Consider the following 21,721-nt stretch of genomic DNA (forward strand, 5'->3'; position numbering starts at 1 on the left):
CGTACCCCCAACGGCATTGCGCATACCCCTTCTCCAGTTTGGGAATAGCTATACTTACTGAAACACCTCCATCCCCTTAACAACAAAAGCAGCATACATACAAAAATAAAATAAATCAAAACATACAATTGGAAATAATAATATATAAATATACATATATACAGTATGTACACATACATTTTATATATCTATTTATTTAACATTTATTTAACCAGGAAAAGCCCATTGAGTCCCAGAGTCTCTTTTTCAAGGGAGACCTGGCCAAGGCAGCAGCAACAATCAATACATTACATAATTAAAATATACAATACAACATGATCCAGCCTAAAAAAAAGCATTTACACTCCTCTGTAACAGAGTCTCCCATCAATATTTTAAATTCATTCAGTGGCACTAACGTATCTAGATGAAGCATGGATTGTAGACTATTCCATGCCTCTGGTGCACAAGAAGAGAAGGCAGTCTTGCCTAATACTATGACTTTCCTGGGGACTTTAAGTAGCAACCACCTAGCAGACCGGGTATGGTAACTGCTGGTGGTGAAGGAGACCAGACTACAGAGGTAAAGAGGGAGTTTACCCGAAAGGACTTTGTCGATGAACACATTCAAATCTTTCTGTGCGTATAAAGTGAGGTCCAAACTACCATTTGGTACAAGGTGCTATGGTAGGTGAATGACTTGGCATTTGTACAAAAGCACAAGGATGCATGATTAACAGAGTTCAGTCTCTGTAAGACAGAGGAGGCTGCATGCATATACAACAAGTCACCATAATCAATTACAGAGAGAAAAGTTGCCCGAACAAGCTTCTTTCTAGCCATAAGCGAGAAGCAATCCCAATTTCAATTTAAGCTTTGTCACAAGATTATCCACATGAACCTTTAAGATCAACTTGTCATCCAACCAAATACCTAAGTATTTGTAGGACAACACTTTTTCAATTGATAAGCCACCAGATGTAACAATGCTAACCTTCCCTGGCAGAGTTTTAGCTCTGGTAAAGGTCATGAATTTAGATTTTTGGACATTCAAGACCAGTTTGAGACCATTAAGGTAGGCCTGCAGTGACTGAAAAGCAGTCTGGAGCTCTTCAACAGCCTGAACCAGAGAAGGAGCACATGAATATATGACTGCATCATCTGCATATAGATTTAACTTTGCTGGTTGCATCCCATTTCCCAAATCATTAATAAAAATTGAGAACAACACTGGAGCTAAAATGGAACCCTGGGGCACACCTATATTAACCTCTCTAGGGTATGTGGGACGACATCGAAATTTCTCAAACAATCAACTATTTTACACAATTTTAAAGACAAGACTCTCGCTAATCTAACCACATTGTCCGATTTCAAAAAGGCTTTACAGCGAAAGCAAAACATTAGATTATGTCAGGAGAGTACCCTGGCAAAAAATAATCACAGCCATTTTCAAGCAAGCATATATGTCACAAAAACCAAAACCACAGCTAAATGCAGCACTAACCTTTGATGATCTTCATCAGATGACACTCCTAGGACATTATGTTATACAATATATGCATGTTTTGTTCAATCAAGTTCATATTTATATCAAAAACCAGTTTTTTACATTAGCATGTGATGTTCAGAACTAGCATACCCACCGCAAACTTCCGGTGAATTTACTAAATTACTCACGATAAACGTTCACAAAATACATAACAATTATTTTAAGAATTATAGATACAGAACTCCTTTATGCAATCGCGGTGTCAGATTTTAAAATAGCTTTTCGGCGAAAGCACATTTTGCAATATTCTGAGTAGATAGCTCGGCCATCACAGGCTAGCTAATTTGACACCCACCAAGTTTTGTGCTCACTAAACTCAGAATTACTATTAGAAAAATTGGATTACCTTTGCTGTTCTTCGTCAGAATGCACTCCCAGGACTTCTACTTCAACAACAAATGTTGTTTTCGTTCCAAATAATCCATAGTTATATTCAAATAGCTCCGTTTTGTTTGTGCATTCAGGTCACTATCCGAAGCGTGATGCACGAGCGCATTTCGTGACAAAAAAATTTCAAAATATTCCATTACCGTACTTCGAAGCATGTCAAACGCTGTTTAAAATCAATTTTTATGCTATTTTTCTCGTAAAATAGCGATAATATTCCAACCGGGCGACGTTGTATTCATTCAAAGGCTGAAAGAAAGAAATTGAGAATTCTCATGAATGCGCATCTCCAGTGTCACTGTCCCGAGCCTGACCACTCACAAAATCTCCTGCTGTTCTTCGCCCAGAGACAGGAGACACATCATTCCACTTCCTGGCGCCTTCTGAGAGCCAATGGAAGCCTTAGAAAATGTAACGTTACATCAGAGATGCTGTATTTTCGATAGAGATGCAACAGAAGGACAACAAATTGTCAGACATGGCACTTCCTGTATGGAATCTTCTCAGCTTTTGGCCTGCCATATGAGTTCTGTTATACTCACAGACACCATTCAAACAGTTTTAGAAACTTTAGAGTGTTTTCTATCCAAATCTACTAATTATATGCATATTCTAGTTTCTGGGCAGGAGTAGTAACCAGTTTAAATCGGGTACGTTTTTTATCCGGCCGTGCAAATACTGCCCCCTAGCCCCAACATGTTTCAGTCAGGCCAATCACATCAAGATTATGATCAGTTAATTGACTATAATTGCCTTGGAAGTGAGGGATCTAACATTAAGTAGCCCTATTTTGCGATGTGAGATATGACAATCTCTTTCAATAATGACAGGAGGTCTTAATTCCAGTGAGATTGCTAAAGCAAACACCACCATGTTTAGTTTTGCCCAACCTAGATCGAGGCACAGACACGGTTTCCATAGTTTTTTTTGTTTAACCTTTATTTAACTAGGCAAGTCAGTTAACAGCAAATTCTTATTTACAATGACAGCCTAGGAACAGTGGGTTAACTGCCTTGTTCAGGGGTAGATCGACAGATTTTGACCTTGTCAGCTCGGGGATTTGATCTAGCAACCTTTCAGTTACTGGCCCAATGCTCTATCCGCTGGGCTACCTGCCACCCCAATGGGGATAGCTGAGCTGACTACACTGACTGTGTTAGTGGCAGACTCCACTAAGCTGGCAGGGTAGCTAACAGCCTGCTACCTGGCCTGCACCCTATCTCATTTTGGAGCTAGAGGAGTTAGAGCCCTGTCAATGTTCATAGATAAGATGAGAGCACCCCTCCAGCTAGGATGAAGTCTGTCACTCCTCAGCAGGCCAGGCTTGGTCCTGTTTGTGAGTAAGTCTGAGAAAGAGTGCCAATTATCTACAAATTCTATCTTTTGGGAGGGGCAGAAAACATTTTTCAACCAGTGATTGAGTTGTGAGACTGCTGTAGAGCTCATCACTCCCCCTAACTGGGAGGAGGCCAGAGACAATTACTTGATGCCAACACATCTTTCTAGCTGATTTACACGCTGAAGCTATGTTGTGCTTGGTGACCTCTGACTGTCTCGGAGCATTCAGAGTGCACGCTGGACGCTCTGGCCAAGGAGTAGGGTTGATCTGAGCGTTCTGACCTAACAACAGCAGTCAAGCACCCAAGCTAACTGGCTAACGTTGCTAGCTTGCTAGCTACTTCCATACAAAAATGAGGGAACAGCTCACTCTGACCATTTGACTCATCCTAGCAGAGCTGGTTAGGCTGTTTTTATGTTATCTAGAGTGTTGGTGATTGAAACTATGCTGCTGGCAACAATTTTATCATCTTTTTTTGCCAACGTTTACTGACACCGGCGACATTCATTGGGTGTTGAGCATTCGTAAATGTGTCAGTTTTTCAGCGCTCTGGCACACTCAGACGAGTGCTCTGAAATTGGAGTAGATAGCCAGAGAGAATTTACCAGCTACGTATATCAACAGTTGTCACAGTAACATCAAGAACATTCTATTGAAATGGTTGCTTGCATAGTGGAGTCTTTTGTTTAGACATGTAGCTAGCTAACGAGCTAAACAAAAAAATCATAACGTTACTATCCTGCATGAATCAACATTGAATCAACCAGGTTGAATGTTAGCTAGCTAGCTACAACTAGCAATGCAAATGTCTCTGAGATATGAATAATATTACTACACAGATCATACAGGTAACATTAGCTAGTGATCCAGCCAGCTAATGTTAGCTGGCTAGCTAACAGTACACTTTAACTTGAAAGGAAAACGACTTTCTGACAAAATTAGAAACGTGTAATATCTGAATATTTAGCTAGCTAGACTATCTTACCCGTATACATGGATGAACGCTTCTCCCTCTCTGTCACGGATGCCATGGTTGCCTTAGTTTGAAGATGTAATCCGGATAGATAGGTGTTTTATACAACAGCCTTCTGTGTGTTCTCTTTTTATAGCCGTCTGCATATTTGCAATCAAACGGCAGAATTTTCTCGATCTCCTTAGCTGTCATACTCTAATTCCACCGTGCATTCCACTGATTTCCAAACTAGGTCCTCCAGAAAGTGGAGAGAAACACCTTTGCAGTTCTCTATGTGATATCTTTCAAAAAAGCCACGTTAGAAAGGATTACCTACACATACTGACCATATTATAGACAGAAGCCTGCTACATGGCAGACCAATCCAAACACATCTCTCGGCATGTCCAGCCAATCCATTATCTCAGCCAATCATGGCTAGCGGGAAGGTTATTTTTCTGTGGCTGAACCAACTAGGCTCGTAATTTCATAATTTCATTCGTATTTACAGATTGCATACACGTTTGTTATTAAAGCACATGAAAGGTCACAAAAAGAAACGCATTTTGATATAAAAAAAAAGTTTATGTTCAAATGGCTCTCCTGTGAAGTACTGATGTGCGTCATATGCCTAGTTTCCTGAAATGAGTCACATTTTAACAGATTGGATTCTTCCAGCTAAGGAGAGAGGCAGACTATCCCAGCATTGTAAGTCTGCTTTAAATCGTGTGACAAGACTCGCAAAGTTAGTTTTATGGAGGGTAGCCTGAGAATGCTTTATTTTCACACCTAAATAGGAAAAACCAGAGGGCAATAGATGGAAAGGCAGGACTCCAGGGGGAATTTGCTTGATCGGAAAACATTTTCTGAATGTTCAATTTGTAACCTGAGAATGATCCAATTGTGTTTAAAATATGCAGTATGTTACCGACAGAGTTCACATGGTTAGTGATATATAATAGTAAATCATCTGCATACAGCGACAATTTGTGTTCTTCACCAGCTTGGTAGATTCCATTGAATAATGATGATAATTTTAAGGCCAAGGAAAGCGGTTCTATCGAAAGTGTAAAAAGGAGCGGGGAGTGAAATGGGACGATATCCACCACATTCTGACAGATCTTTATCTTTCTTGAGTATAAGTGAGATGGAGGCTTGAGTTAGCGTCGGTGGGAAAGAGCCCTGTGATAACGAGTCAGTGAACATATCTAATAGTAATGGGGCGAGTTAATAAAATCGACGGGCATGGGGCCTTGCCACTTTGCATTAACTTTAGACCCTTTGTTATCTCATCTAGATGCAGAGCGTTATCCAGAACTTTATTCATGTCCATATGAATGGATGGAATATCCAAGTTATCTAAAAAGTTGTCCATGGCAGTATTATCTCTTGGGGGTTCGGATTTGTAGAGGTTAGAATGCAACGACACAAACGGTGAATTAATATTAGAGGAATCACTTGTAAGATTACAGGAAGACTCATATACCTGAGAGATAAGATGCGATGCTGACTGGCGTTTAACTTTACCCCTAACTACATGTACAAAATACCTCAACTAACAAGTTCCTCCGCACATTGACTCATTACTGGTACTGTCACGCCCTGATCTGTTTCACCTGTCCTTGTGCTCTCCACCCACTCCAGGTGTCGCCCATCTTCCCCACGTATCCTCTGGGTATTTATACCTGTTTTTCTGTCTGTCTGTGCCAGTTCACCTTGTTTGTTCAAGTCAACCAGTGGTTGTCTCTGCTCCTTTTTCCCAAGTCTCTCTTTTTCCTCATCCTCCTGGTTTTTGACCCTTGCCCTTGCCTGTCCTGACCCTGTACCCACCTGCCTGACCCCTATGCCTGTCCCTGAGCCTGCCTGCTGTCCTGTACCTTTGCTCCACCTCTGGATTACCAACCTCTGCCTGACCTGACCCTGAGCCTGCCTGCCATCCTGTACTTTGGCCTCTACTCTGCATTTATCGACCCCTGCCTGCCTTGACCTGTCGTTTGCCTGCTCCTGTTGTTACAATAAACATTGTTACTTCACAGTCTGCACTTACCTTGATTCCTGATAGGTACCCCCTGTCTATATAGCCTCCATATTGTTATTTTATTGTGTTACTTTTAATTAAATGTTTTACTTTAGGTTATTTAGTTATTTCTTGAACTGCATTGTTGGTTACGGGTTTGTAAGTAAGCGTTTTACGGTAAGGTCTACACCTGTTGTATTCGGCGCACGTGACAAATAACATTTGATTTGATGTTGGTGTGCCAAAAGGTGGCTGGCCTTGTCACCATATTCGTAGTACATCCCCTTTGCTCATTGAAACAGAAACTCTGCTTTATCAGTGGCAAACAGATTAAATTGAGTTTGAAGTTTCGCCTCTTACTCTCTTCGGAGTAAGAGCTAAGACCAGAATGTGGGGGAAAAAGACTATAGCAGAATATTCTGTAGTTTTAACTGAGGGGAGAAGGGTTCTATCTAAAAAAAAAAATTAAAAAGCAGTCTATGCACGCGTAGACTTGATGAACATGATAAAAGTAGGAGTCCTTTGTGACCAGGTGGAGGAAGCGCCATGGATCAACACAATCCATTTGGGTCATGAATGTAGAAAGAGCTTTTGCCATTCCGGAAGGAATAGTTGTTCTGGGATTAGACCGGTCAAGTCTTGGTTCAATAACACAGTTAAGGTCCTCGCCGAAGATGTGGCGGTGGGTGTCAAGAATAGGGAGAGAGGCTAAAAGAGATCATAAATATAGTGTCATCCCAGTTAGGGGCGGAAACATTCACAATCAAATCAAATCAAAGTGTATTTGTCACGTGCGCCGAATACAACAGGTATATACCTTACAGTGAAATGCTAACATACAGGCTCTAACCAATAGTGCAAAAAAGGTATTAGGTGAACAATAGGTAAGTAAAGAAATAAAACAACAGTAAAAAGACAGGCTATATACAGTAGCGAGGCTATAAACGTAGCGAGGCTATATACAGACACCGGTTAGTCAGGCTGATTGAGGTAGTATGTACATATAGATATGGCTAAAGTGACTATGCATATATGATGAACAGAGAGTAGCAGTAGCGTAAAAGAGGGGTTGGCGGGTGGTGGGTGGTGGGTGGCGGGACACAATGCGATTAGCCAATGTGCGGGAGCACTGGTTGGTTGTCCCAATTGAGGTAGTATGTACATGAATGTATAGTTAAAGTGACTACGCGTATATGATAAACAGAGAGTAGCAGCAGCGTAAAAAAGGGGTTGGGGGCACACAATGGAAATAGTCCGGTTAGCCATTTGATTACCTGTTCAGGAGTCTTATGGAGTCTTACTACAGAGTTCTGGAAGAGGGTGCCACTAACTATTGTATAACATCCTCCAGGATCTGAAATTATCTGTGAGGGTGAAAACTGTACTAGTTTGTGAATCACAAAATTGATGTTCCCCTGGCTTTGCCATTAAAATTAGAATGCAAAACCTGTCCAACCCATGCTTTACGCAATCTAGTATGGTCATTAATATGTAGGGAACTAGGCCTGTTTAATCATCACCAATTAAACAGTCATCAACCATATCACTATATAAGCCATGGTTATTGTGTATTTGTCTAAATGTGTACACTCAAGTCAAAGCCATCCCAGCTGTCTACTTGTACAGTGGGGGGAAAAAGTATTTGATCCCCTGCTGATTTTGTATGTTTGCCCACTGACAAAGAAATGATCAGTCTATAATTTTAATGGTAGGTTTATTTGAACAGTGAGAGACAGAATAACAACAACAAAAAATCCAGAAAAACACATATCAAAAATGTTATAAATTGATTTGCATTTTAATGAGGGAAATAAGTATTTGATCCCCTCTCAATCAGAAAGATTTCTGGCTCCCAGGTGTCTTTTATACAGGTAACGAGCTGAGATTAGGAGCACACTCTTAAAGGGAGTGCTCCTAACCGCAGCTTGTTACCTGTATAAAAGACACCTGTCCACAGAAGCAATCAATCAATCAGATTCCAAACTCTCCACCATGGCCAAGACCAAAGAGCTCTCCAAGGATGTCAGGGACAAGGCTGGAATGGGCTACAAGACCATCGCCAAGCAGCTTAGTGAGAAGGTGACAACATTTTGTGTGATTATTCGCAAATGGAAGAAATACAAAAGAACTGTCAATCTCCCTCTCGGCCTGGGGCTCCATGCAAGATCTCACCTCGTGGAGTTGCAATGATCATGAGAACGGTGAGGAATCAGCCCAGAACTACACGGGAGGATCTTGTCAATGATCTCAAGGCAGCTGGGACCATAGTCACCAAGAAAACAATTGGTAACACACTACACCGTGAAGGACTGAAATCCTGCACCGCCCGCAAGGTCCGCCTGCTCAAAAATACACATACATGCCCCTCTGAAGTTTGCCAATGAACATCTGAATGATTCAGAGGACAACTGGTGAAAGTGTTGTGGTCAGATGAGACCAAAATGGAGCTCTTTGGCATCAACTCAACTCGCCGTGTTTGGAAGAGGAGGAATGCTGCCTATGACCCCAAGAACACCATCTCCACCGTCAAACATGGAGGTGGAAACATTATGCTTTGGGGGTGTTTTTCTGCTAAGGGGACAGGACAACTTCACAGCATCATTTGACGGGGCCATGTACAGTCAAATCTTGGGTGAGAACCTCTTTCCCTCAGCCAGGGCATTGAAAATGGGTCGTGGATGGGTATTCCAGCATGACAATTACCCAAAACACACGACCAAGGCAACAAAGGAGTGGCTCAAGAAGAAGCACATTAAGGTCCTGGAGTGGCCTAGCCAGTCTCCAGACCTTAATCCCATAGAAAATCTGTGGAGGGAGCTGAAGGTTCGAGTTGCCAAACCTCAGCCTCGAAACCTTAATGACTTGGAGAAGATCTGCAAAGAGGAGTGGGACAAAATCCCTCCTGAGATGTGTGCAAACCTGGTGGCCAACTACAAGAAACGTCTGACCTCTGTGATTGCCAACAAGGGTTTTGCCACCAAGTACTAAGTCATGTTTTGCAGAGGGGTCAAATATTTATTTCCCACATTAAAATGCAAATCATTTTTGACATGCGTTTTTCAGGATTTTTTGGTTGTTATTCTGTCTCTCACTGTTCATATAAACCTACCATTAAAATTATAGACTGATCATTTCTTTGTAAGTGGGCAAACGTACAAAATCAGCAGGGGATCAAATACTTTTTCCCCCCACTGTAACAACATACTGTATGACAGATCAGTCTAGTTCGTATTTGAAATGGGGAGAATAGAAATCTGAAGAGAACAGCTATTATGGCCCAGTAATCCAGACGGGAGATGACAAGTGCCTGGATCAGGACCTGCGCCGCTTCCTGTGTGAGGCAGGCCTCATTCTTACCTGTTACTGTAGTCAGTTACAGTGCTATATGTCTATCAGTTTTGTGATGACATGGTGCAGCAGTATAGTATGGCGTCTTAGCACAGATTTAGGTCATTCACGGGCCCCAATATACATGGGACTTGAGGTGGGAGGAGTTAAACTGACACAAATAGGACTCTCTCTCTCTCTCTCTGTCCACTATGCAGCTAACACCTATCACATTAGCCACCCTCAACATCCGTTAGGGGATTTAACTGTTACATTCATTTTTCCAAGATGCACGTTTCTAAGGTGGTTTCTGGCTTGTGTTTCTTCTCTGCAGGATCTCACCAAGTGGAAGAACCGTCGCAAGAGCTTCAACTCTGATATTGTGAAGAAGAAAGAGGAGAGGGAGCAGACCATAGGGAGCCACGGTTTCCAGAATTCCAATTGGAGGTAATAGAGTGACAGGTAGACACCAGCGCCAATGATTTAATTCAGGCACTCAACGGAAAACAATTTGCAAGGGAAAATGATAATGAGGCTTTCTTACTGGACATGTCCAGTTGATCCCTACATGTCCACGTAGTCCCTGCCTGTTCTTCCATTTGGTGCCTGATAAACATGACAGTGGGGACAGGTAGATACTGCACCTAGGTTGTGTACATACAGGTCTGGGCATTAAACAGTTACTTTTTGAGTGCCTGTGCTGCAGCAAAGTGCATTGTTAATGTGACAAAACTGTCTCGCAAGGTGAGGCAATCATCTAACAATAACCTATATAATGAAATGTGCTCATGAAATATGGCCTGATTGAATGTAAGACTTAAAAAAGGAGTCTATGAATGATGGATTGATGAAAGTACTGTATCTGCTAGACTAGACATCCTCAAATACAAATCCTGCATGTGTTCTAGTTATTATGTTCTCTATATTCTATACAGTTACCAAAGGGCATTTGGGCTAGCCATGCTCCTACAAGGTATAAATCATTATTTTTGTACAGACAATTAGAAACATACAGTGCCTTCACAAAGTATTCAGACCCCTTGATTTTTTTCCACATTTTGTTGCATTACAGCCTTATTCTTTGTCATTATGGGGTTTTGTGTGTAGATTGCTGAGGATTTTTTTTAAATCCATTTTATAATAAGGCTGTAACGTAACAAAATGTGGAAAAAGTCAAGGGGTCTGAATACTTTCTGAAGGCATTGTATAATCCTTTATTGGTTGTATATGTTTTACCCTGTTTAAAGTATTTTGTCATCAGAATTCGAATCAGTATTTTTAGATGTGTTTTCACTCTCACTCAAAACTGCCCTGTTACTGTATAAGTACTTACTACACCAACAAACACCGGTCGATGACAACTCAGACACAAATACAGGGCCATGCAAACTTTTGTGTTTTTTACTGACTTTTGTTTAGACGTTTGCCCTGAGAGAAAGTGACCTGAGACTGTTTTAAAGAATGAACAGTAATTGTCTCTCTGCAAAGCGTTGTGTGAAAGTATAATCTAATCGTGGCTTAAATCCTACCTCACCTTTTTTTTTGTTCTTTCAAACTTCTCTTTCCCTCCCCCTTTCACCTTACCTCAATCCTTTTCTCATTCTGCCCTCTCCTTTTATCCCCTCCACCTTTCACTTTTTCCTCTGGTTTTCCCATCCTCCCCTGCCTCTTCGCCTCGGCTCCTTTCTCTCTTTCACCCATCCTATCTTCCTTTTACCCTGCCCTCCTCTCTCTCTCTCTCTCTCTCTCTCTCTCTCTCTCTCTCTCTCTCTCTCTCTCTCTCTCTCTCAATCACTTACCTAACACCTTTTAATCCCTTTCCCCTCTCTCTTTCACCTCCCTTCCCTTCCATCCCTCTCTCCCCTCACCCTCCTCTCTCTCTCCATCCCTCTCTACTTCACCACCCTCCCTCTCTTCTCAATCCCCACAGCTCCATCGGCCGTCGCCTCAACTCCCTTGCCTCTCTGGACCAGGACGTGTTTGAAGACTCCGCCCCGGTCCTCCGCACCCTCCCTCCGAGGAGCTACACCTTCGACAACCCCTATACCCCTGTTGACCACCTCAGACCCACTAGCTCCTCCGTGCTCCCCCCAAGGGAGGAGGCATGCGCTGCCACCACGGCAACCAACAGGGCTGTCTCGCCTTCTAGGGGCAACATGAGTGACAGTATCGACAGTCCCTTCGGTTCTGGTAGCGACGTCACCAACAACACTACCACTGTGGGTCGCACCTCCAACTACGACCCCTACGTTCTAGCCTCGAATCCCTCAGAGAGAGCCCCAAGCCTGGCCTCACGGTACACCAGTGCAGCCAAGACGGAGGAGACCTTCAGCACCACCACCACCCCCAGCCTACTACCCAAAGCGCACGAGCCCAGTCGCCCATGGGTGGGGAAGGTGTCTGAAGAAGTGACCCCATCCACTGGTGGTGGCTCTCTGTACAAACAACAGCCACAGTACAACTCGGTGGTGACGGACCCACAGCCCATGCCTCCTGGTGTGTCTCGGGTTTCTGCCTCTCTCCCCAGGAGCTACATGAGATCGGACAGCGCTCGGCTCACCTCTGTCGTCATGCCACGGCCCTTCGGGAGCCAGTCCACAGGCGTCGCAGCACTGCCCTGCGCCTACACTGTGAGTACCGTAGTATATAGTAATATTACCACACTTTCCAGTTCTGTCTATGTGTGTAGTTGTTTGTTACCTCAGGACTGCTTTCTGCAGAAACTGCTTTTAGTAGACTAGAGAATTTGGGTGAGATACTTCAATGGCTGTGTGTTGTGTACTTGGTTATGTTCATTAGGGCACGCAACGTTTTTGAAACTTCTACAACAAAACATTTAAATTAATGTTTCATAATAGACAAGTCCAGATAATCGCTACCTGTTTCAGTCCATTTTCCTCTATTTGTTACATAATGAACAGGACCTAAGACTGTAGGAATGTTGTATTGTGTCGGTTGCAGCGTAGTCTATTTCCAGTGTAGTACTTGCTCACACGCCTGATTTGTTTTATCTGTCAGTGAATAATGAATGAAACTTTTTTGAACTATGTGACCATTTACATTTACATTTACATTTAAGTCATTTAGCAGACGCTCTTATCCAGAGCGACTTAGAAAATGGTGCATTCACCTTATGATATCCAGTGGAACAACCACTTTACAATAGTGCATCTACATCTTTTAAGGGGGGGGGGGGTTAGAAGGATTACTTTATCCTATCCTAGGTATTCCTTAAAGAGGTGGGGTTTCAGGTGTCTCCGGAAGGTGGTGATTGACTCCGCTGTCCTGGCGTCGTGAGGGAGCTTGTTCCACCATTGGGGTGCCAGAGCAGCGAACAGTTTTGACTGGGCTGAGCGGGAACTGTGCTTCCTCAGAGGTAGGGGGGCCAGCAGGCCAGTGGTGGATGAACGCAGTGCCCTTGTTTGGGTGTAGGGCCTGATCAGAGCCTGAAGGTATGGAGGTGCCGTTCCCTTCACAGCTCCGTAGGCAATCACCATGGTCTTGTAGCGGATGCGAGCTTCAACTGGAAGCCAGTGGAGAGAGCGGAGGAGCGGGGTGACGTGAGAGAACTTGGGAAGGTTGAACACCAGACGGGCTGCGGCGTTCTGGATGAGTTGTAGGGGTTTAATGGCACAGGCAGGGAGCCCAGCCAACAGCGAGTTGCAGTAATCCAGACGGGAGATGACAAGTGCCTGGATTAGGACCTGCGCCGCTTCCTGTGTGAGGCAGGGTCGTACTCTGCGAATGTTGTAGAGCATGAACCTACAGGATCGGGTCACCGCCTTGATGTTAGTGGAGAACGACAGGGTGTTGTCCAGGATCACGCCAAGGTTCTTAGCACTCTGGGAGGAGGACACAAGGGAGTTGTCAACCGTGATGGCGAGATCATGGAACGGGCAGTCCTTCCCCGGGAGGAAGAGCAGCTCCGTCTTGCCGAGGTTCAGCTTGAGCTGGTGATCCGTCATCCACACTGATATGTCTGACAGACATGCAGAGATGCGATTCGCCACCTGGTTATCAGAAGGGGGAAAGGAGAAGATTAATTGTGTGTCGTCTGCATAGCAATGATAGGAGAGACCATGTGAGGATATGACAGAGCCAAGTGACTTGGTGTATAGCGAGAATAGGAGAGGGCCTAGAACAGAGCCCTGGGGGACACCAGTGGTGAGAGCGCATGGTGCGGAGACAGATTCTCGCCACGCCACCTGGTAGGAGCGACCTGTCAGGTAGGACGCAATCCAAGCGTGGGCCGCGCCGGAGATGCCCAACTCGGAGAGGGTGGAGAGGAGGATCTGATGGTTCACAGTATCAAAGGCAGCAGATAGGTCTAGAAGGATGAGAGCAGAGGAGAGAGAGTTATCTTTAGCAGTGCGGAGAGCCTCCGTGACACAGAGAAGAGCAGTCTCAGTTGAATGCCCAGTCTTGAAACCTGACTGATTAGGATCAAGAAGGTCATTCTGAGAGAGATAGCAGGAGAGCTGGCCAAGGACGGCACGTTCAAGAGTTTTGGAGAGAAAAGAAAGAAGGGATACTGGTCTGTAGTTGTTGACATCGGAGGGATCGAGTGTAGGTTTTTTCAGAAGGGGTGCAACTCTCGCTCTCTTGAAGACGGAAGGGACGTAGCCAGCGGTCAAGGATGAGTTGATGAGCGAGGTGAGGAAGGGGAGAAGGTCTCCGGAAATGGTCTGGAGAAGAGAGGAGGGGATAGGGTCAAGTGGGCAGGTTGTTGGGCGGCCGGCCGTCACAAGACGCGAGATTTCATCTGGAGAGAGAGGGGAGAAAGAGGTCAAAGCACAGGGTAGGGCAGTGTGAGCAGGACCAGCGGTGTCGTTTGACTTAGCAAACGAGGATCGGATATCGTCAACCTTCTTTTCAAAATGGTTGACGAAGTCATCCGCAGAGAGGGAGGAGGGGGGGGAGGGGGAGGAGGATTCAGGAGGGAGGAGAAGGTAGCAAAGAGCTTCCTAGGGTTAGAGGCAGATGCTTGGAATTTAGAGTGGTAGAAAGTGGCTTTAGCAGCAGAGACAGAAGAGGAGAATGTAGAGAGGAGTGAGTGAAAGGATGCCAGGTCCGCAGGGAGGCGAGTTTTCCTCCATTTCCGCTCGGCTGCCCGGAGCCTTGTTCTGTGAGCTCGTAGTGAGTCGTCGAGCCACGGAGCAGGAGGGGAGGACCGAGCCGGCCTGGAGGATAGGGGACAGAGAAAATCAAAGGATGCAGAAAGGGAGGAGAGGAGGGTTGAGGAGGCAGAATCAGGAGATAGGTTGGAGAAGGTTTGAGCAGAGGGAAGAGATGATAGGATGGAAGAGGAGAGAGTAGCGGGAGAGAGAGAGCGAAGGTTGGGACGGCGCAATACCATCCGAGTAGGGGCAGAGTGAGAAGTGTTGGATGAGAGCAAGAGGGAAAAGGATACAAGGTAGTGGTCGGAGATTTGGAGGGGAGTTGCAATGAGATTAGTGGAAGAACAGCATCTAGTAAAGATGAGGTCAAGCATATTGCCTGCCTTGTGAGTAGGGGGGGAAGGTGAGAGGGTGAGGTCAAAAGAGGAGAGGAGTGGAAAGAAGGAGGCAGAGAGGAATGAGTCAAAGGTAGACGTGGGGAGGTTAAAGTCACCCAGAACTGTGAGAGGTGAGCCATCCTCAGGAAAGGAACTTATCAAGGCTTCAAGCTCATTGATGAACTCTCCAAGGGAACCTGGAGGGTGATAAATGATAAGGATGTTAAGCTTGAAAGGGCTGGTAACTGTGACAGCATGGAATTCAAATGAGGAGATAGACAGATGGGTCAGGGGAGAAAGAGAGAATGTCCACTTGGGAGAGATGAGGATTCCAGTGCCACCACCCCGCTGGCTCGATGCTCTAGGGGTATGCGAGAACACGTGGGCAGACGAAGAGAGAGCAGTAGGAGTAGCAGTGTTATCTGTGGTAATCCATGTTTCCGTCAGCGCCAGGAAGTCTAGGGACTGGAGGGTAGCATAGGCTGAGATGAACTCAGCCTTGTTGGCTGCAGACCGGCAGTTCCAGAGGCTGCCGGAGACCTGGAACTCCACGTGGGTCGTGCGCGCTGGGACCACCAGGTTAGAGTGGCAGCGGCCACGCGGTGTGAAGCGTTTGTATGGCCTGTGCAATTTACTTAGCAAAGCTGCTGTTTCCAGCCTTGTCACTCTATTATCTTCACTTTCACTGTGTTAGCAGATGATGTTATTCTTCAAAAACACAGACCCCAAAGTAAATCAAGAAAAATATATTTATACAAAGAGTACAAATCTAGGCTGGGAAGTAGATGGTCATTCTTCCCTGTTCTCAATGTCTTCTCCTCAGAACAAAGCGACAGGATGTAATTTATAACCCAACCCCAGCCTGTGGTTGACCAATTAGAATTCCTTGCAATAAAACTGGGCCAATGGCCAAATACCAAGTATCCTGTTTCAGGCCTAATGTATAGACAATTCGGACCAATGAGAACTTGCCACATATAGCTATGAGTCCTAGAGTGAAGTTCCTCCTGTGTCTCTGACCCCCTCTTAACCTTTAGTCCTCCGCGTTGTGTATTTATCTTAAAATATTCTTACAGCTGTTACGAAGGCGAGTAGTATAGCATCAGAAGAATATCATTAGCAGGGCATTTTGATATAAAACAGAGTTTGAGTGTCACGTTTCGATGGCAGGAAAAGGGGTGAAGTCAAGCGCAGGAGACGGAAGTCCGTTGAACAAAACGTTTAATAATCTATAAACAAAAATGCCGCAACAAGGCAGGGTGCAGAGTCCCAATAAGGCAGGAGAACAGCTCCAAAATACAAAAATAGACGGGGCGCAGCCCGGCAACCCTAAAACCTAAATAGTACGCGTAGTCTAATACATAAATAAATCCTGGCCACAACATAAAACATAAGCAACAATCCCGCACAAATCCCCAAACCAAACAGACAAACTAAATACCCCCCCTAATTACAAACAAGGAACAGGTGCAGACAAAAAACAGACATAACTAACAGACACCGAAACATGGATCGGTGGCAGCTAGTAGGCCGGCGACGACGACCGCCGAGCACCTCCCAACCGGAGAGAGGCGCCACCTTCTGTGGACGTTGTGACATTGAGTGATTATTTGAGTGTTAGAAATCTCGGAAAACCAGAACATAAAGTCAGATGCTCGATTAGGCTCTAGTGGGAGATGGAAGATAAAATATATCAACGAGACTAGTCTCCACCCCCCCGCCCCCCCAAATTGAAACACTCAGCCAAAGCATGGGCCAAAATGTCCCCTCCCGTCAAAAATTCAAAAGATGCAAACACCTGTTCAATCGTGATTTGTTCCTAATGATCAGTGAAGAAGAAATTTGCACAGCGGAACGAAGTTCCTCATTAGTCTTTGCATCCCACAGTTTGTGGGATACCATCCTATGTTACGTGCATCTGTCCACGAGCGAATAACTTGTGTCATGAACTTGTTCAGGCACGATTTCTTTAAGTTGTTTAGCATCAACACATTGGAGCTAGCAACAATTCTAACTAGTCTTAGTATATTGTACATTAAGCTTGAGAGACCTCCAGACAGTGTTGTCCAAATAGTTACTTTACATCTCTCAGTCTCTATAGGGTTTGATACAATAGTAATAATGAAAAAACTATTGGCTTACGACTTTGATCATTTTATAATTGTCCCTCGCAATGAAATGGAACTATGGGTCTGTGTCCTCTGTACGTACATCACACATGATATCTCAGACACCACTGGCTTGATTTTGATGAAATGATGTGTCTTGCCATAGAGATCCTGCATTTATAAAATGACACTGATTGGCCAGATGGTGCCACTATAACAAGTGTTTGAAAGGAACAAGAGTCTGACCCCGTTTGACCTAAAGTAATTTAGAATGAAAGTTATTCTTCCGAATGACCGATCTGCACAAAACTTGATATGTGGGATCTAGGGACAAAGGTCTCTCAAGCAATATGTTTCAGGCTAGTACCTAAAACAACAACGCTATTGGCCCATAAACATTCACTTGGGTGTAGTCTGGTACATAAATGTAAATAAATTAGTCAAGGATATTTGTATTGTGACAAAATGTGGTACACATGTTGCAAACACTTTCAAGACTCAGAATGTACAAGAACATTCCTATCAACCACACTGTGGCACTATAACTGGCACATGTTTATTTCTCTTGATCTGTTTGACTCAGTCATAAAATTTGGCACATGTGCTCAGGAATATGAGTCTTACTAACCCACCCGATATCTCCGACACCACTGGCCAGATTTTGACGAAACATTGGTGAATGATGCATTTTGCCGTAGAGCTCCGGCATTTACAAAACTACCTTGATTGGCGCTGCATCATTCGTGGGGACGACAGGTTTACTGTTGGCTTGTTATGATATGATTATTATTTGCTCACAACTTTTAATTATACTATCAAAAACCAAGCCATGCGGTCGAATAAATTGTCCGTAGAGCTCCGAGACAGGATTGTATCGAGGCACAGATCTGGGAAAGGGTACCAAAACATTGGCATTGAAGGTCCCCAAGAATACAGTGGCCTCCATCATTCTTAAATGAAGAAGTTTGAGACCAGCAAGACTCTTCCTAGAGCTGGTTGCCCGGCCAAACTGAGCAATTGGGGGAGAAGGGCCTTGCTCAGCGAGGTGACCATGAACCCGATGGTCACTCTGACAGAGCTCTAGAGTTCCTCTGTGGAGATGGGAGAACCTTCCAGAAGGACAACCATCTCTGCAGCACTCCACCAATCAGGCCTTTATACTAGAGTGGCCAGACAGGAGCCATTCCTCGTTAAAAGGCACGTGACAGCCTGCTTGGAGTTTGCCAAAAGGCACCCAAAAGACTCTCAGACAATGACAAACAAGATTATCTGGTCTGATAAAACCAAGATTTAACTCTTTGGCCTGAATGCCAAGCATCACGTCTGGAGGCACCGCTCATCACCGGGCCAATACCATCCCTACGGCAAAGCATGGTGGTGGCAGCATCATGCTGTGGGGATGTTTTTCAATAGCAGGGACTGGGAGAGTAGTCAGGATTGAGGGAAAGATGATCGGAGCAAAGTACAGAGAGATCCTTGATGAAAACATGTTCCAGAACGCTCAGGACCTCAAACTTGGGCAAAGTTTCACCTTCCAACAGGACAATTTGTAAACATTTCAAAAAATGTCATTATGGAGTATTGTATGTAGATTGATGGGGGGGAGGAAGTGTGGGGGTCTGAATACTTTCCGAATGCACTGTAGGCTCCTCTGATGGCTGACTCTCAGGAAAGTGTGAACGGAGAGACGGAATTCACCAAGAAGCCGTCGGCCCCGAGCCGCTATATCCAGGTCATGACCTCTGAGGACAAGGCGCACTCCCTCTCCAGCTCTGCCCACAGCAGTGGAGAAGAAGAAGAAGAAGAAGAAGAAGAAGAAGAAGAAGAAGAAGAAGAAGAAGAAGAAAGGGGTGTGACCCCCACACTTGCCACAACACTTGCCCCTACCCTGGCCCCTTCTCCTGTCCCTTCTCAGGCCAGGAGTCCTTCACCCGCCCTCCAGACCCCAAAAGTGGCCTACCCAGCCCCAGTCAGACCGTTACCTACAAAAGACACAAACCAGGTAGGTTTAGATTTTGGTTATTAGGCAGATTAGACTTTTTCAGGGCACATTTGCAGTATTCCAGAGCCGAAGCCAAAAATAGCACATAGTAATAAGGACATCACATGTAAAACCAATTTGTTAAATACATTTTGGAATGTAAATAGCAGACACAGTACTGGAGTGAGTGAGCGAGCAAGCGAGTACGATGTGTACTGCATATTGTAGTGTCACTGTGCATACTATACTATGCAGCTAGTGCTACATACAGTAGGAGATACAGTAGGAGCGATGCTTTCCATTATCAGACAGCAACTAATAATTCATAGTGAAGAACAAATGTTATTATTTCCCTGGCTTTGGAACACAACCTGGCATTCTTAATGTGTGTGTGTGTTGTGTAGGAGAGCTACGCTGACATGCGGATCAGTCTCAACCAGAAGCCCAACAGCAGTCGAGACTTTGGCTTCCAGGCAGAGTGGGACTCCACTGGAGCACACGTCACCTCCATCCAACCAGGTAAACACATACACACACACACATTTAGCACAAAACACACACATTTAGCATGGTTAACACAAACAAAGAGTAACAACTGTCTGATTGTAAACCGGGCCTTCGTACAGACAGCCTGTTGGAGGATAGTGAAGGAAGAATGAGCACAGAGTAATGGCAGTTATTATAACGGTATCAAACACTTCGGAACCATGTTTAATGTGTTTGATACCGTTCCAGTCCAGCCTTAACAATGAGCACATAATTTTTAAAGTGACACCAGCCTCCACTGGCACAGCAGGCTCATCTCTCATCTCAGTGAGTAAGTTTTAAAGGTTGTTTATTTAAGCAATGGACAATGTGTGAGACACTGGGAAGAAAACTGCCCTAGGACATGATCATTGATAAATTATGAGCAAATATACCGTGTCCTTGTTGCAGTCTTCCTTTCCAGCATCTCATTAACAAAATGCATTTCAGCTGACTTCTCACGCAACAAAGGACTGTAGTTGCTTGGTGAGATTTGATTAGTGGACAATGGCTTCACTCCCTTTTGTTCAAAAACCATTCATAATTCACACAGAAGAGTAAATACCATTGCACTGCTAACACTGCACCAGTAGCTGGAGGTCCATGAGTTTGATGTGTTTGATACCATTCATTTGATTCTATTCCAACAATTACAATGAGCCCGTCCTCCAATTTCTGCCTCTGCTGGCAACCACACATAGTGCCAGATACCTTAGTACAGTGCCAATAGACTGTGAAATAGTGAAATACAAGTAATTGAACTACATTTTGCAGTAGCTTGTTGGTAGTTGAATTCAATTCAAATATGGGTAGTGTTTTTAGTAGTTAGTTACTATTTTGCCATGTAGCGGTGAAAATAACTACTGCAACTACACTTTGTTTTTTGCTAAAAAGGTAGACAAGAAGTTTCATACATTTTTGACATTAGACCTTCCTAATTCACACTTGAGACAGTTGTTGCGTTTAATAGACTAAATTAAACATTATGTTAACAGTTGACTCCAGAGTGATCTGTTCTTGCAAATTTGTAGTCTATGATATTTCAGATTTAGATATTAGTATTTATCACAAAGTAGTTTAGTTAAGTAAACAATATGTTTCTTAAGGCTAGCTTAAGTGTAGCTTAACTTCTTCCAGTGGGAAGTAATTGGTAGCTTGGTCAACTATATTACATAAAATAAGAGTTATGTAAAGGAAAGACACCAAGAGAAAACAAAAAAATACTATTTACACACTATTTATACATACATTTTCATATTCTTATATACAGTCCAGTTAAATTAGATCTTTAGAAAGAGGAGAGGCACTGTGATACAGTATGTTTTTTAAATCTGTTTTTTTTGTTGCTAAACTTGGTTTTTGCCTGAGTTACCTCTGGTGGCAGCGCATTCCATGATGACGTGACTCTATACATAACTAAGCAACGCATTACATCTCTTTTTGGTTTGGGTACCGTGAAGAAACCCATAGTGGCGTGCCTGGTGTATTTTGAAGTGTTTGAAGTGTATGCAAATACGTTATACAAGTGGCTAGGCATTTTCAACACACAAATGTTTCTTAAAATGACTAGAAGATAAGTAGTCAGTTGCAAATCATGTGCCCGGCCTTATGTAGGGCAGCCTCTATCTAGGTCAGATTTGCTGGGGTTGTCTCTTTCTAGCCTATACTGTATGTACTAGGGGAGTACCTGGTACCTGTTGTCATTCCACCCCTGACTTTTCAGTGGTCCAGTTCTTTCTCATCAATGCAAATGAGGGAAGGAGACGAGAAGCTGAAGCAACTTTAAATAATTTAGATGTTTTATTGCAATCGCTGCCTTGTCCTATCTCTGTCATCTCTCTATTGTAACAGTTTAAATGTATCTTGACTGGTCTACATCACTACTGTGACACCTGTCTTGCCCTCTCTATTACTCACCCCAGTGCCTTCTCTGCCCCTATATCTGAGACCCTATTCCCTCTCTACATATCTATCTCTATCCTCTACACTCTCTATATCTGACCACTGTTCCTTCCTTCTGTTCCTTCTTTACCCTCTCTATATCTGACCTCGCTGCCCCT

At 44.0% G+C, this 21,721-nt stretch overlaps 1 protein-coding gene across 14 annotated transcripts in view; it reads left to right on the forward strand.

The window, feature by feature from the left end:
• Positions 1-21,721, forward strand: part of LOC106586043 (LIM domain only protein 7) — a 126,297-nt gene that overhangs the window by 76,582 nt on the left and 27,994 nt on the right. For 12 of the 14 annotated variants that reach the window (XM_045707639.2, XM_045707647.2, XM_082968814.1 and 9 more), the window contains 4 exons: positions 9,888-10,000; positions 11,484-12,183; positions 18,801-19,157; positions 19,541-19,655. In XM_045707639.2, coding sequence (XP_045563595.2) covers positions 9,888-10,000; positions 11,484-12,183; positions 18,801-19,157; positions 19,541-19,655 — 1,285 coding nt within the window. Of the gene's footprint in view, positions 1-5,853; positions 5,885-9,887; positions 10,001-11,483; positions 12,184-18,800; positions 19,158-19,540; positions 19,656-21,721 lie in introns of all 14 variants that reach the window. The other 2 variants (XM_045707650.2, XM_045707651.2) reach the window with 2 other exon arrangements.

Source organism: Salmo salar, chromosome 25, assembly GCF_965601325.2.
Source record: "Salmo salar chromosome 25, fSalSal1, whole genome shotgun sequence".
Classification (NCBI taxonomy): Eukaryota; Metazoa; Chordata; class Actinopteri; order Salmoniformes; family Salmonidae; genus Salmo; species Salmo salar.